The 15,991-nt window shown below is 41.4% G+C and overlaps 1 protein-coding gene across 5 annotated transcripts in view; it reads left to right on the plus strand.

Annotated features, from left to right (window-relative positions):
• DNAJB6 (DnaJ heat shock protein family (Hsp40) member B6) overlaps positions 1-15,991 on the plus strand; it is a 96,965-nt gene that overhangs the window by 44,673 nt on the left and 36,301 nt on the right. For 4 of the 5 annotated variants that reach the window (XM_039523293.1, XM_039523290.1, XM_039523291.1 and 1 more), the window contains exon 8: positions 2,575-2,645. In XM_039523293.1, coding sequence (XP_039379227.1) covers positions 2,575-2,645 — 71 coding nt within the window. Of the gene's footprint in view, positions 1-2,574; positions 3,346-15,991 lie in introns of those variants that run through there. The other variant, XM_039523294.1, reaches the window with a different exon arrangement.

A 15,991-nucleotide genomic window follows, 5' to 3' on the forward strand; every position in this document is an offset into this window, starting at 1 on the left:
GAGCTCATTGGGCTGAGACCTCATACCATGTACTAAATCTTTAAGAAATGGAGCGAGACCTCTAGGTTTCTGTTTGAATTATGCCATCTGTAAACTAGCAAAAATACAAGGTTCTACTGTATAAGTGAACTGGAGAGGTGTCCCTTAGAACAAACCTCTTGACACATGTTTGTAATTAAAGTGAATTAGTGACAGTGCCAAAAATCCCCAGTGTTTTGGTATTTATCCAGTGTCAACTGGACAAATACCATGACACAGAAACTGCAGCCTCAGTCATTTAGCGGCAGTTTGCATTCAAAACGATGCTTAGCCAAGGCCTGGGACATCTTGCCTTGCATCATCCCTTGCAGTGGTTCTCAACCAGGGGTCCTGGGCCCTTGGCCATGAGCAGGTTTCTGGGGGTGTCCACCAAGCATGGCCAGTGTTAGACTCACCAGGGCCCAGTGCAGAAAGCTGAAGTCCTGCTGCACGGGATTGCAGTCTAGAACACCCAGCTCCACTGCCCAGAGCCAAAGCCTGAGCAACTTAGTTTCACAGTTCCCCCTGGTGCGGGACCCCTAGGCAATTGCCCTGCTTGCTACTTCCTAATGCTGGCCCTGGCTTTTATATGCAGAAAAACAATTGTGGCACAGATGGGCTGTGGAGTTTTTATAGCATGGTGGGGGGGGCTCAGAAAGAAAAAGGTTGAGAACCCCTGGAATAGAGGACCTTCTATCAGCCGGGAGGAACTGACATATCTGGACTATTAAGTAGAAAGTCTCTGCTGTTGACAGGGAGGCTGTCTCTATGCCTGTAATCCATTACATCTTTACCCCTGGCTTTTGTAACCAGTTAAGAAGCACAGTCATCTCAACCAGTTAAAAGTAAGATGGTACAGTTTGTGTCCACACAGCAGCTTTTCTGTCATCACAACTACTTCATATGGTCACACCATTGTATCAGTGGAATCTGGGAAAATCTGGACAGCCGTTTTATAGCACATCATGAGGGAATCAGTAGCTCAGAAGACAGGGCAGTGCATCATTTGATGTCCTGTTGCATAGACTTGGGAAGAACAGGCCAAATTAATTACTTTATGCAGACATAATTAGGAGATTCTATCCACAGAGCAAACGAGTGTGGTTAACTGCTTATAGGAAGACAATTGTTTCAGTCTAAGAGCAAAATACTGCTAGCTGACATGATGGTTAACCAAGTGGTACTCTCCATATGTAACAAAGCATACTTAGAACTACCCAGGCCACAAACTTGTTACAAATGTTAAGGTGTAAGATGGACAGGATCTCTTTATCTTTAAGTCTGGTTAAAAATAACAGACTGAATTGCTCCCCAAAGCCGATAAGAAGCCATTGCAACATACAGAACACAGATATACTGTGCTCAACATAAGTAGCAGTCTGAGAAAAGGAGTGAGGCTTGCATGATGACTGGGATGATATCCTTTTGAAAGAAGACAGCCTCGCTTGTTCACAGTTCACAAGATGGTAGAGTTCTTGGCCACTACTACTATTTCCTCTAAAATTTGGGTGTAGTTACATAATTTTAAAAAAAAACAGCCAAAAATCCACATTGAGAGAGAGCAGGCAGTCTTCTTTGGAGAGAACATACAGCATCTGCCTGTTCATCACACTTTTTTTCCTAACCACAACAACTATTGTCTGATTCTTTACTGAGTAGATCCTGCCCCTGTCTGATCATCAAAATAGAATTCTATTAATTGATTTATGAAGTGAAAAGCTTCTACATGTTTTTATACTCTAAACACAGGTTACTTATGGAGAGTATTTAATTCAAACCAGCCCTAAATATGGCCTACACTTGTGCTTTGAACAAACAATTATAATTCAGTGACCAAGAGAATAAAATGGACTGCTTTGCAAACCCAAAATTACACAAACATGTAACAAGGGGGGTAAACCCTACATGCAGCATCAAGATTGCCTGGTGAAAACCAATCAAGAGATGCAAAAGTTAATCCTGCTTTTGAACCTTAACTTGGCCATGTTAAGCACATGCTGTGTAGCACTATTTTGGTGCTGTTGCACATGTTCTGTGTAGTGTTTCATCCTGCTTAACTAGTTAAACATATACATGTAATATTGTGGGGAAAAATATACACCATAAAACACAATATGTTGAACTGCCGCAGTTCCTAACTACTACTTTTAACTGAAACTCAAAGCTAAATTGCATATGATGCTTTTTGAATGGGAGGGTGGGGAGCAAAGGGGAGAAATGGAAAAAAACTTCGACCTAAGAGGAGAACTGTGATTATGGAGAATGTAGTGCCGGCTGCAGTGACTGTTTCAATGCTGTCTACAACACTTCAGTGTAATATGCTGGAGGACTGGGAGTTAGTCTCTTCCAGAAAGGCTTTTCAGTGGGTTGGGAGAGAAGATGCTAATTGTTGTGGCTTCCTCACTGTTAAATGTGATCACTTACTGCAATTGCATCAGCCAAGCTTTGACCCTAGACTTGGCACTGCATTTCATTACCTAAATATTTACGTGTGGTGTACTTTAATCGTATTGAACATGCTTTAAAACTATAATTAAATGGATTTTTGTCCTACAGAATTGTTGAGAACGGACAAGAGAGAGTGGAAGTTGAAGAAGATGGCCAGTTAAAGTCATTAACAGTAAATGGTAAGGAGCAGCTGCTACGCTTGGATAACAAGTAATTCAACGCACGTGTTAACAGAAATTTTAAGCTATAACAAGCATCATTTGAGGAGTAACAGGAACATTTTTTTTTGAAGATTTCAAACGAACTCTTTCAATATCTGTACTTAAAGTATTTATAAACAGCTCATCGGAGCTCATGGTATTTGTCATAGACTTTTGAGTTAATTGTTGGGACCACATCAGTAGGACCATTTTTTGTCCTTAAATTGTTGTAAATTTCTGTACGCACTTTGCTTTTTATTAAACATGATCCAAGGCGAGCCGTGATCCTTCAGTAGTGCTAGGGCAATATGTACACTAACCACTAGCATGAATCTTGCTTTTCCCACTTTGTTTGAAATGTGAGCCAGCTAGTAGTTTGTCTGCTGTGAAGTTAACATTTCAAGGATGAACTTTTCAATAATTTCAACTTTTTTTAATATTTAGTAGTGAAAGATGTTAATACGTTACTGGTAATGCATTTCTGGTTTAAATAAATTAAGGATGTTTTCTAGTTGTGCATGAATGCCGACAACTTAGTAAGTTCTGACAATGTTTAAATATGTAATGTTTAAGCTTAGGAAAATAACAAAAAGTAAAGCTGGTGAGATGGGTCTTTTGTCAATTGCTAAAAAAATTCAAATGAATAAATGCTGATGTTTGTGGTGCATTCTTTCATGGATGGCATTTGTAGCCTTCTTGTGTCTGTGTGTGATTTGGGCAAGTGGGGAACCATATTTTGCTTTTCAACACCTGCTTCCTTCAAGCTTCAGGCTGAGGGGCTTTTCTTTGCAGATGTTTTCTTCAGTCTGACTGAAAACATGGCTTGTAGTTTCCTTTCCAAACCATTATTGTCTTGTAACTAAGATGTTTAACATGAGTATACAATATCTCTGAAAACACTGCATTAAAAGTCCTTTTCTTCATTTATGGGGCAACATGCCCATCTGTCGATGGACTTCCACAAAATTATTAATGTCTGTCATTTCAATGAAAAGCAAACCCAGAATATCTAAATTAGCAGTATTTTTTAATGTTCTGGCGTAGATGTAAAAGGAAGAGTAATTGTGATTCATAAATGTCAGCATCTTCAAACCTGAGTGGTCAAGGAAGTAATTGTAAAACTCTGCTATTAATGTGGTGTCTTCAGCTGCATAGACTCGAGTACCATTGGTTTACACACTAACCAACATTAAAATGGAGAAAAGTGCCTGCCTACTTCAGTGGAATGGGGAGTGAGGTCAAGTACTAATTCTTAGATAATATAACGGTCAGATTTTTCAAAGCCAGGCAAAAGCAATTGTTTGCAAGGCTCCTGTATGCCTGCTTTATACAGTAGAAATTTAAGCTCCTTCAGCAGGTGTCTTGTGCACTGAGTATTTATGTATAAGTGATGCATGTGCAGTTTTATGCATGCAGCTAGCTCTGAACATCTGGCTTACAGTAAATTGTTTAGGCTAGTTTAACATCCACAAACTTTATGTAAGACTTCAAACCATACACTTTGAGGTGATCAGTTAATCCTTTCTAGAGAATACTGTCTGTGATGGTGCACTAATGAATGTCTAAGAATTAAAGTTCAGGAGGTGGATGGAAAAAATTGGCAAAGTATATTCTTCAGGATAACTGATCCAATTTAAACCAAGAACAAATAACCTAACAAATTGTGTTAATTGCTGGTGACTGCAGTGAGGTTAAACACTGAGGTTATAAAATTTTAAATGTTTCTCCCTTTCAGCTTTATAGTCAAACAATTTAAAGATGGTAGGAGAAGGAATAAAATATAAAAGTTATACTTTAAAAATGTACATACCTTCTGATCTCTCAACCTTTCAAGTATATGCCAAGGTCCTCGTAATAGAAGCTCAAAACTTAATCTAGCAACTCTACATATTTCCTTATCAATTTTCCTCTCTCGTGCACACCACTTGTTGCCCAGAAGATGACTAAACAGAGAAACAAGAAGTTAAAATGGTTTGAAATACATTTGTCATTAGGTCTGAAAATGTTAGCCACAATGCACTCCCGCTTCTACTGGCATGTCTTCAGTCTGTTACAACTCCTACCTATGAAATACATGTGGCTTTTCAACCTCTTCATTTAGCTGTTTGGCATAAGCTGCATTGTAAATTGCATAATGAGAGCTTAACATGGTGACTTCACTGAAGATCCAGTCTGGATGGTGCTTTCTCTGCCTTCAGATTTGCATGGTTGATATTTTTCAGTGGTAGGCCCCATGCGGTTTTGAAATATGGCAACAGAGAGAACAGGCCCAAAAAAAAAAAGCTGGCCAGTTGGTCCACTCACTCTAGTCAATCAGTAAAAGACCTGCACAGTATTTAAAAAAATAAATACGCACTGGCATCTGAGGGAGTTGACCTTGGAACCAAATAACTATTTTTTTATTTGGTCCCAGCTCTATTACTTGACTGGCAATCCCACTTCCACATACAGTGGTGTAAAGACTTTAAGGCTCCACATAGTTTCAGCAATCAGAGTGCTGTTATTTCAGAATAAATTCATACTTGCTGCTCACTCTTAATTGTCACTTGCTGTTCATTCTGGATCTAAAAATCAAATCCTGACCTCCACCCCTTCTTCCCCCTTATAGATCCATTGTGCACTTGCAACACAAGGGTGCGAGTTAGGCTTCTGTGCCTGAAACCCTATGACTGCATGTCTCTGGTAGCCTTACTGTGTTAGAATTCTCACTATTGTAATACAGAAATGCATGACTGTTTTCTGCTCTGTTGAAAACCGACTTTTATTAGGTTGCATTTAAGAACTTTGCATCACCTTTTCTTACTAATACGTTCTTTGCATGCAAGACCTGCTCCTTAGGAGTAAAGGGTTACTTTGGGCACCAAATTTAAAGCCTCATTACCTTTCCCTTCTGCATGGCCACTAGAAAAATATATAGTAACTGGTAAACTTTTTCAGTTCCAGCAAATATCTGTACAATGCTTTATCAAATATGTAGAGTAAATTGGAACTAAATGGAAACTTGTCCTCTTAAAGCTATTTGCCTAAAAGTAAGAAATTTTGTGTAGATGGGGAATAAAATGCTAAATATTAGACATTTGAAAAAGCAGGGTGGGACATATGCCAAGATAAAGCTTCCTTCAGATTTAGAAAAAGTAGAGGTGGTTTCTAGAACTACTATCCTTTCTGTGGTCTGGACTTAGTTTTCAGTTACCAATAGTATTCTTCTAATGCTTTTACTTGGTGAAACATCTCAACCCCTTCTGTGCAAAATCTGGATAATTCTTTACAGGGCAGTAATTGTAAGTACTGTATGTTGTACTATATAGTATGGGGGGGAGAGGGTTGGATTATCCAGATTTCAATCCTTTCAGTAGGACACAGTCACAAAATGCTTTATAAACTAATGGTTTTGACTGAATGTAATTAGGTGGCAACATACTATTTGTTAATCTTATTCATGTTTGAAATGTGTTTACTGCAGCATTCAGTTTTAATTTGTAATCCATAAGGAAGCTAAACCACACTGAGCTATATGGTAAAATGACAAAGCTCTACACGTATGTTGTATAGCTTGGTGTGTGGGCTACAGTTATAACTCTGAATTAAATGTTTATGTCTAGTCAGTAGATGAAATGTCATTTTACCATGGGATTGATGTCTAGCATGTTTCAGAAAAACTTGTCCCTGCTGCAGTTTGTAGTGTCCTGCAGTAACAGTAAATTGTCACTGTTAGCAAAGCCATTGATATGAAACTTTAACTTAAAATTCCATCAAAAAGGTCAGTAATAGTTTGACACGTTCCTGTCTGTGTTCATGCTCGTATTTGACTTTCCTGTTGTCTGTGTCTGCCTGGCTAAGCGCAGTGAGTTTTATGTGAAAGTGATGCTTCTTAGTGTTGTTTGTATATAGTTGTACTTCTGTGTGTGGTATTGTCTGTGGGAAGCACCTTTGGTCGAGGAGGTTTGGAGACCGGAATATCTAAATCTGCCTGTGTCCTGTTTGTTGTCAGTGAGTGGACTCACTTCTCTGCCTCAGTTTCTTCATCATTAACATGGGCATAATGCCCACTTTCAAGACTGTAATCAAAGTAAAATGGTTATACCAGCGTTGTATTACACTTGTAGTTAAGGTTTATTTTAAGAAAATATAGGATGGGATTTTCAAAAGCATTCTGGCACTGGCCTAGCTATGCTTCCATTGAAGTTTGGTGGTAAAATTTCCACTTAAATGGAAGAATAATTACCCAAATTGAGTACTTGGGAAAACCCACCTCTAGCATCAATGCTTAGCACTGTCTTTAATAATAATTAATAATTATTATTAATATATTATTATTATTATTATTATTATTTTATTTTATTATTAAAAAAACCCACCAAGGATTTTCCACAATATGGATGCACAATAAGTATTATCCTGCCAGCAAGCTGCAACTCTGACTTTAAGGTTTCTTTTTTTAAGGGAAAAGACAGTTGAATCTGCCTGTTCTGTCCAAGACTTGTTTACTTTGGAATTGAATTGTGACCAAAAACTCACTTCCCATGCTACCATCTAGATACAGATGGCTTCCTTTTTATCCCTGGGTTTGAAGTGACTACAAGTAAAAGGTTTTCACCCCCTCATTCAGTTCCCTTGAAACAGATATTAAGACTTAGAAAATGGGTTTCTTTTAAAGATTACTTGCAAATAAGGACTTGTATTGCTTTACTGCTAAAACCCAGAACGATCTTAGACTTTGGGCTATTGTACAATGTGCATGTATTACATGAGGTTGTCCACATAGGGTATATTATATCTTCAGGCTTCTAATTACTATGGGATTTACTATTTTGTTCTGATCTTGGATTAAGTAAAACTCTACTTTCTATAGTAAAATGGAATGAAAGGTCAAATTGCCTCAATGCACTTCTGTTGAGTTTGGCACCTTTTTACAGTGATGCCTTGCTCCGTTATCTGTCTCCACTATACAAAGGGAATATTCCTGTCTTTTCTCTCCCATGCTATTTTTATTCTGTTTAGGGCTTGTCTACACTACCAGCTGGATTGACAGGCAGCGATCGATCCAGTGGGGGTCAATCTATCGTGTCTAGTATAGACATGATAAATCAACTGCCGATCGCTCTAGCGTCTACTCCAGTACTCCATCTCAATGAGACGTGCAAGGGGACTCGATGGGAGTGTCTCCTGTTGACACACTGCTGTGAAGACACCGCAGAAAGTAGATTTAAGTACGGCGACTTCAGCTTTGTTATTCACGTAGCTGAAGTTGTGTAGCTTAGATTGATTTCCCCCTTCCCCCCCATCACCCTATAGTGTAGACCCTCCCTTAAAGTGTAGTAGTGCTCAAAATGTGCTACTGGTTTTCTCACTCGAGAGGAAGACTGTCCCTTTCCTGAGTACCAGTCTAAAAAGGCAAGGGCTGGTGGGTGGGAGTGGGGAGAGACACCTCATGCAAAGGATGGACAAAATGAATGAAGGTAAATAGAAGATTTAGGCTTGGTCTACGCCAGCAATTTATGTCAGTATAACTATGTCACTCAGGGATGTGGAAAATCCACACCCCTGAGAGGTCAGTATAACTGCGTCGAACTTCCGGCATAGACAGCACTGACAGGACGGCTTCTCCCTTTGCCCTAGCTACCACCTCCCGGGGAGGTGGATTACCAGTGCCAATGTGAGAAGCCCTCCTTTCAGCATAGCTAGTGTCTTGACTACAAAGTTATGTCTACCTAAGTTATGTCAGCATAGCCATTGCAGTTAGTACGTTGCTTGTGCATGTGCACACTTTTTGCTCCTTGGTGGTGGTGTGTGTCCTCACCAGGAGTGCTTGTATTGATGTGCAGTGCACTGTGGATAGGTATCTGACTGCAAATCACTACTGTCTAGTGCAGGGTGTTTTGGAAAGATTTTGCAATGCCTGATGGGGCCAACATGAGTCATGTAGGGGTGACTGGGAGCATGGGGTTGACAGTGTTCTCCATCCTATAATTTTATCTTATCCCACAGTATTTTGCACTTTTTCAAAATCTGTACAAACCTGTGTCCCGTCTTGCTGTCTGCTATATCTGACAGAAGCATGGAGCCTGCACAGCTCTACACTATATTGTCATGAGCATTGCAAGCACAGGGCACGCCATCTTGCAGTATTTGCAGAGCCGCAAGAGGAGCTGTGGGGAACATGATGATTCACTGGAGGTTAGATTGCTATGGTACATAGAAACAATTCAAGGTTGTTGGTGGCATTCATGGAGCAGCTAGAGATGGTAGAACACTGCTTCTGGGCCCAAGAAACAAGCACAGACTGGTGGGATCACATTGTCATGCAGGTTTGAGATGACGAGCAGTAGCTGCAGAACTTTTGGATACACAAGGCCACATTTCTGGATCTGTGTGCTGAACTTGCCCCAGCTCAAGGACAACAAAATGAGTTGCACTGACAGTTGAGAAGCAAGTGGCGATTTCACTGTGGAAACTGAATACTGGCACAGTTTTCTATGGGCAGTGATGATTTTAGCTGATATCTCACTCCTGAGGGTAACACAGGCTGCTGTTGGCATCCCAGTGACACCTGTGCCCATATGCTGCTAGCCTGTGTACTGCAATAGTGCCTGCTGAAGTAGTTACTGATTGGTGTGGGAAAGTGTCCTGCCGTGGCAGAAGAAAGAAGGCCACTCTCCACAGGAACCTTCGGCAGAGAATTGCAGAGAACCTCCATGAAAGTTTTTTTTTTTATTGAGATCTCTATGGAACATCCCGGTGGACATAAACTGCTCCATGTGGCTCCCTCTGCCTAACTCTAGAGGGGAATGAAATGTAGCTAGGAACTCTACCTCTTAGTGGTTCCACTACTGCTTCTAGCATGAGAGAGAGTAAATCAACAGATGAGCTGCACTTTGGGAGTTCCATCCCTATAATTTCAAAGCAAACTACATACTTACCAGAGGCGGCTCCTCCTACGTCAGGCTCAGCCATGATCCACTGTTGGGACTGGCGGGACTGCAGTAGAGTCAAAAACAGCCTGGCTCACTGCATAGCTGGATCCCCCTAGCAACTCTCCAGCAGATCAATTGTTGGCTTCGCTGGCCTTCTGGTACACCTGCTGTAGCTCCATGGCTTTCATGCGATACTACTGCTGATCCCTCTTGTAGCCCTTCTGCATCCCCCATGCAATCTGCCCATAGATGTCCACTTTTCTATGGCTGGATTGGCGCTGTCCCTGTACAGCCTCTTCTCCCCTCAGGCCCAGGAGATCCAATATCTCCTCTGTCCTCCCGGCAGGAGCATGTCTGCAGTGTGTAGCCAGTCTGGTCAGCTGGGCAGTTACACTCAACAGTGGAGACCTGCTATGTGTGCTTGCCAACTAGGAAAAGAAATTTCAGAAATTCGTGGAGCTTTAAAGGGAAGGGCAGATTCCTGTCTACCTGACCCCTGGACAGCAGACTGCACAACAGTGACCAGAGCAGTCAGTGTGGGGCATTAGGACAGCACATGGAGGCCAGTAACAATCGATGTCAGTAATGCAGTGTCTACAGTCTCACTGTGTTGACCTCACTGCATTGGCTTTGACTTCATGCCACTCAGGAAGGTTGTGTTATTAAGTCGGTATAGCGGGGCACTTGTTGGCAGGAGTCAAATTTGAGGGCTTTTTTTCAGTACGTGCTAAATTGGTACTACTGCAATCGATGCAGCAAGCATCGATTTTTAGTGGGTCTGGTGAAGACAAGTCGATGGGCGAGCATCTCTCACCGACATAGTGTGGTGTAGACACTACTGGAAGTCTATCTAAACAACCTCGACTAAGTTATGTAACTTCCGTAATTTAACTATCGTTACTTAGATTGACTTACTTCCTTAGTGTAGACCAGGCCTAAGTCGTGACACATCCACAGCTAGGGCATTGACCTAAGGTTGCAGTGTAGACCAGGCCTGAAGCACAGCAGCAGCATCGCTGCAGCCTTTTAAGTGTAGACATCCCTTTAGTTATGGATGTTGAAGGGGAAAGGTGGGTTTCATATGGGATTTAAATGAGAATAGTGGCTTTGCAGCAGGGTGGGTTGGTTTTTAAATTAGTGATTTAGATCATGATTTAAGTCAGCTAGCAGGAAACCTGAATTTAAAGAACTGGTGTTAGTCTTGTTTTGCATTTGTACTTTGTTTTCCTAAAGAGGTTGATTCTCACTGGCTGATATAATTAGAACATGGTGTTTTGCCACCATTTATTGTCTTTACGCTAAATTTAGCATAATCTTTCTGGTTCAGAGTATGATCATTGTACATTTAATTATATAGCTTACACTTCTTGAGATTCTTAATATTTATCTTTTTTTTATTGTGAAAATAGTGAATACTTATTTACTAGATTTTTTTTTAAGATGAGGATTTATGTTTTGAAGTGCATTTGGGTGGAAATTGGAATTAAAATACAAGAACAACATTTTAATATTAAATAAAACTACTAATGTTTGGCAGGAAAGTCTACTCTGCCGGTCTCAGGAGGAACATTGCTAGCTTTCAGGTGCTTCTGGCAAAATGACTACTCTGGGACACGTTGTTCATTTATGGAACGACTCATGCAGAAGCATGGAAGAATTAAAATCCATCATGCTGGAAGGGCATCTTATAGCTGGGGATTCCTTGCTGGCTGCTTGGGATACATTTGATACAGCCTCATGCACCATGGCCACATCAGTGGAGATGTGAAGATCCTCCTGGCTCCAATCATGGCGAATACTAAGGGAAATACAGACCACGATGAAGGATTTGAGGACTTGTGATCAGCTCAAATACAGGTGAGGCCCTCCACTTGTGAGAGGTCTTGAGAGCCATTTTTCATTCTCTGGTCTTACATGTACCAGACCAAAGGAGAAAGCACATCAGACTACAAACCTCTTTCAGTCAGCTTTCCTCTCCTTCATACTTTTACAACTCACAGAGGGAATTGGAGCCACTGACGGAGAAGCAAAGGTCCAGTGCAGATAACCTCCCCCCCACCACCACCACCACCTTTTTCTTAGCTATGACTCATTTGATAGGCTTCTTGCCACAGTTCAGAGCCTGGCATAATATCTGGAGTATCTCTACTCTATTTAGCATATTTAGCTATGGCCTTTTTTTTTTTTTTTTGGTGGGGGAGGGGGACCTGTGCTAGAATTGCTGTGGACAAGTGGGGCCAAGAGATTGTCAGCAACCGGTATTGCATACAGTTCCTGTCTCTTCAGGGACCCCGCATGAGATACCGTTGAAGCAAGAAGCTAATTCTCTGCATCTTGGAGCATTTGAAGAGGTGCCTTTAGATCAGGTGCTGACAGTCAACACTGCAGCTTTGCATTATGTCAGTAGACAAGGAGTAGCTAGGTCATCTCTACTCTGTCAGGAGGCTGTTTGGCTCTGGACTAGCTGTATCTGTCACTGGATCATACTGCTGGCCCCACCTCCTTACAGGTGTTCAGAACTCATTAGCAGATCACTTCACCATACAGTTCCCAGGCAACCCCCAGGTGCTGACTGAGGGCCCAGTGTTGAACCACTTTTGCAAATGGAGATTGCCACAGACCAGAACAAGAAATGTCATGTTCTACTGCAAAGTGGGTTCCAATCAGGGCTGTTCCTCATGCTTTTCTCATCCCTGGACACTGGGACTAATGTATGCTTTCCCTACCCCCAGTCCTCATGACATTAAGGGTCCTGAGAAAACTGAGGCAAGATGCTGGATCAATGATAATGGTAGCCCTGGCATAGGCTAGGCAGTTTAGGTGTTTGAATCTGGTGGCTCAACACAGTACTGATTAGCTTGCCTGACAATGTCTGAGAATGATAGCCAGATCTTACACCTGGGTGCTGGTTTGCTGATAGCCATAGAGAGAAGCAGTTCAGCTGAAGTTCAGAATATTTTTCTCCAAAGCAAAAAGTCTAGTTGAGGCTGACCTAGAGAAACTTTTATTTAGCTTTACAGCTTGGCATCTCAGCACCTCAGCATTTCTCCCTTTTATAGCATTCAATTAAGTAATACTGGCTATTTACTAGACTTGAAACAATTTTCACATTCTATTCATAAGGGTCCATCTAGCACCAATATTTGCACATCACTTTCCTATCAGGGCCCCACTATTTTTTCCCCACTAGCTAGATTCTATAAGTGCCATATCTGTTTTCCCCTAGCTTGGGAGCCCCCTCCTTCTTGGGACTTCAATAGATCTTCCTTATTGAGCCCTTAGCAACCTGTTTCTTATACCATCTTTCAATGAAGGATGCCTTTTGTAGTCATTACATTAGCTTAAAGGGTAAGGAAGAGTGAGGCGCTCAGGGATGGGTCCCCCTATACAGTGTTTTCTTAGATGAAGATTAGATACAACTTTAGATAATGTTTCCCCAGCCAGAAGGCCGAGAAGTTGTTTGTGTTCCATAGGAACCCAACTTATTTTCCAGTTTTCTTCCCCATGCCTCATTCAACCCTAGGGGAATTTAAACTTCAAATTGTTTGGCAGTTCCCTTACTATCTTTTAACAGGTCCAAATCAGGAACTCACTTAAAAATTCATTGAATATCAGGGTTGGAAGGGACCTCAGGAGGTCATCTAGTCCAACCCCCTGCTCAAAGCAGGACCAATCCCCAGACAGATTTTTACCCCAGTTCCCTAAATGGTCCCCTCAAGGATTGAACTCACAACCCTGGGTTTAGCAGGCCAATGCTCAAACCACTGAGCTATCCCTCTCCACTAGTAGATGGTTTTGTAGAGAAAATACAATGGTTCAAGGGAGGACACTAGATTTGTTTATGGGTCATTGCCGTAACCCTATCAGCAAAAGGTCAAGCAATATTACAAATTATCAGAATGTGTTTTCAAATGTATAAGAACATGTTATTAGTTAACCAAGTTAGATCCACCTAGCTAGTCATTCCATTTTCAGAGAGGCAGCAGAGGCTGTCTGAGCTGAAGTCCCTAATTCTAAAATTTGTAAGGCAGTTCCATGGAGTTCGGTCCACACACTTGACACTCTTCTTTGGAAGAGGCTTCCAGATCAGATGCCTGTTCTGGCAGGGCCATCCTGAAGTCACTGTTTTAAGTATAATTCCTAGAACCCAAGCAAACATAACTGTTTGTTAGTTGATCATTGCCTGTTAGGTTCACTCCCTCTGGGGCACCTGGCATTGGCCACTGTCGGTAGTCACATACTGGGCTAGATGGACCTTTGGTCTGACTTGGTACGGCCGTTCTTATGTACCAAGAGGAATCCATGTGGACAATTTCTCAGAGAACAGAATTGCTACTTACTTTATGGTAACTGATTTTGTTTCAGCTGTGTTGTCCACATGCATTCCATGGCCTCCCCTGCTTTTTTGCTACTATGGAGTAAGTGTAAGTGAGAAGAAATTGAGGCATGATTGGGACTCCTCCTCCCTCTCCGCCCTAAAATGTGGGGGGGAGGGGTGAGAGGCCCTCTACAGTACAAATGCAACCTCAACGGGGGGGGAAAAAATCTGATCTTGCGTGTATGAGGCACGTGTGCACCAAAAGTGGAATCTGTGGACAACACCTCTTGAACCATGCTTATTATAAGGTAAGCAACCATTTCTTGTCAGTGAACAAACAGAATATTGAGATTATTGGTATTGCTGAAGTGGAGAAAACTCTAAATGATGATAAAAAGGGACCAGAGGTATACCTAGGACCTTGAAGGCTGTTGCAAGGAGTTTGCATAGAACCCGGTGCCCTTGTATTCTTCATATCTTGGCCCTTCAATGAAGCACCCTGAAGCTACAGAGGGTGAAAAGGTCACATTACTACTCCTGAGATGAAGAGATCTCTTGCCAAGTGGCACTTTTGTGGTAGAAAAAGGATCATGACTGGCAGGTTGCACTATAAATTTATTTTTTTAAAATTTGGATACTGCCTTATTGTGTGTACGTCTTAAAGCTTGCTCTAGTAAAGCTTTGAAAGCTTACCTTAAATTTTGTGCTGTTACAATTAAACAAATAGCCTGTCCCAAATTGTTTTAATTACCTTTTGGTAGGATTTTGTGTCTAAGATTACAGAAATATAACTTTTTCTGGTGTGTCTGTCTGTCTGTCTGTGTCTCTCTCTCTCTCTCTCTCTCTCTCAGAATTTGTCTACATGAGACTCGTCTGTGTAGACACTTAATTTTGGTTTTTATCTTAGAATCATAGGACTGGAAGGGACCTTGAGAGGTCATTTTGTCCTGTTCCCTGCACTCATGGCAAGACTAAGTATTATCTAGATCATCCTTGACAGGTTTTTGGCTAACCTGCTTTTAAAAATCTCCAATGATGGAGATTCGACAACCTCCCTAAGCAGTTTATTCCAGTGCTTAACCATCCTGACAGGAAGCTTTTCCTGATGTCCAACCTAAACCTCCCTTGCTGCAATTTAAGCCCATTGCTTCTTGTCGTATCCTCAGTGGTTAAGAACAGTTTTTCTCCCTCCTCTTTGTAACAACATTTTATGTACTTGAATACTGTTATCATGTCCCCTTTTGTTTAGTCTTCTCTTTTCCAGACTAAACAAACCCAATTTTGTCAATTTTCCCTCATAGGTCATTTTTTAGACCTTTACTCATTTTTGTTGCTCTTCTCTGGACTTTCTCCAATTTGTCCCCATCCTTCCTGAAATGTGGCACCCAGAACTGGACACACAATATTCCAGTTGAGGCCTAAACAGCGTAGAGTAGAGTGGCAGAATTACTTCTCGTGTCCTGCTTACAACACTCCTGCTAATACACCCCAGAATGATCACCTTTTTTTTTTTTTTTGGCAACAGTGTTAAACATATTTAGCTTGTGGTCCACTATGATTCCCAGATCTCTTTCCACAGTACTCCTTCCTAGGCAGTCATTTCCCATTTTGTATGTGAGCAACTGATTGTTCCTTCCTATTCCTAAGTGGAGTACTTTGCATTTGTCCTTATTGAATTTCATCCTATTTACTTCAGACCATTTCTCCAGTTTGTCCAGCTCCATTTTGAATTTTAATCCTATCCTCCAAAGCACTTGCAACCCCTCCCAGGTTGGTATTGTCCGCAAACTTTAAGTGTACTCTCTCTATGCCATTATCTAAATAATTGATGAAGATATTGAACAGAACCGGACCCAGAACTGATCCCTGCGGGACCCCACTCATTATGCCCTTCCAGCATGACTGTGAACCACTGATAACTACTCTCATGGAATGGTTTCCCAACCAGTTATGTACCCACGTTATAGTAGCTCCAGCTAGGTTGCATTTCCCTCATTTGTTTGAGAAGGTCATGCGAGACAGTATCAAACGCTTTACTAAAGTCAAGATATACCACGTCTACTGCTTCCCCCCCTTATCCACAAGGCTGGTTA

The sequence above is a fragment of the Mauremys reevesii genome, linkage group 2 (genome assembly GCF_016161935.1).
Source record: "Mauremys reevesii isolate NIE-2019 linkage group 2, ASM1616193v1, whole genome shotgun sequence".
Classification (NCBI taxonomy): domain Eukaryota; kingdom Metazoa; phylum Chordata; order Testudines; family Geoemydidae; genus Mauremys; species Mauremys reevesii.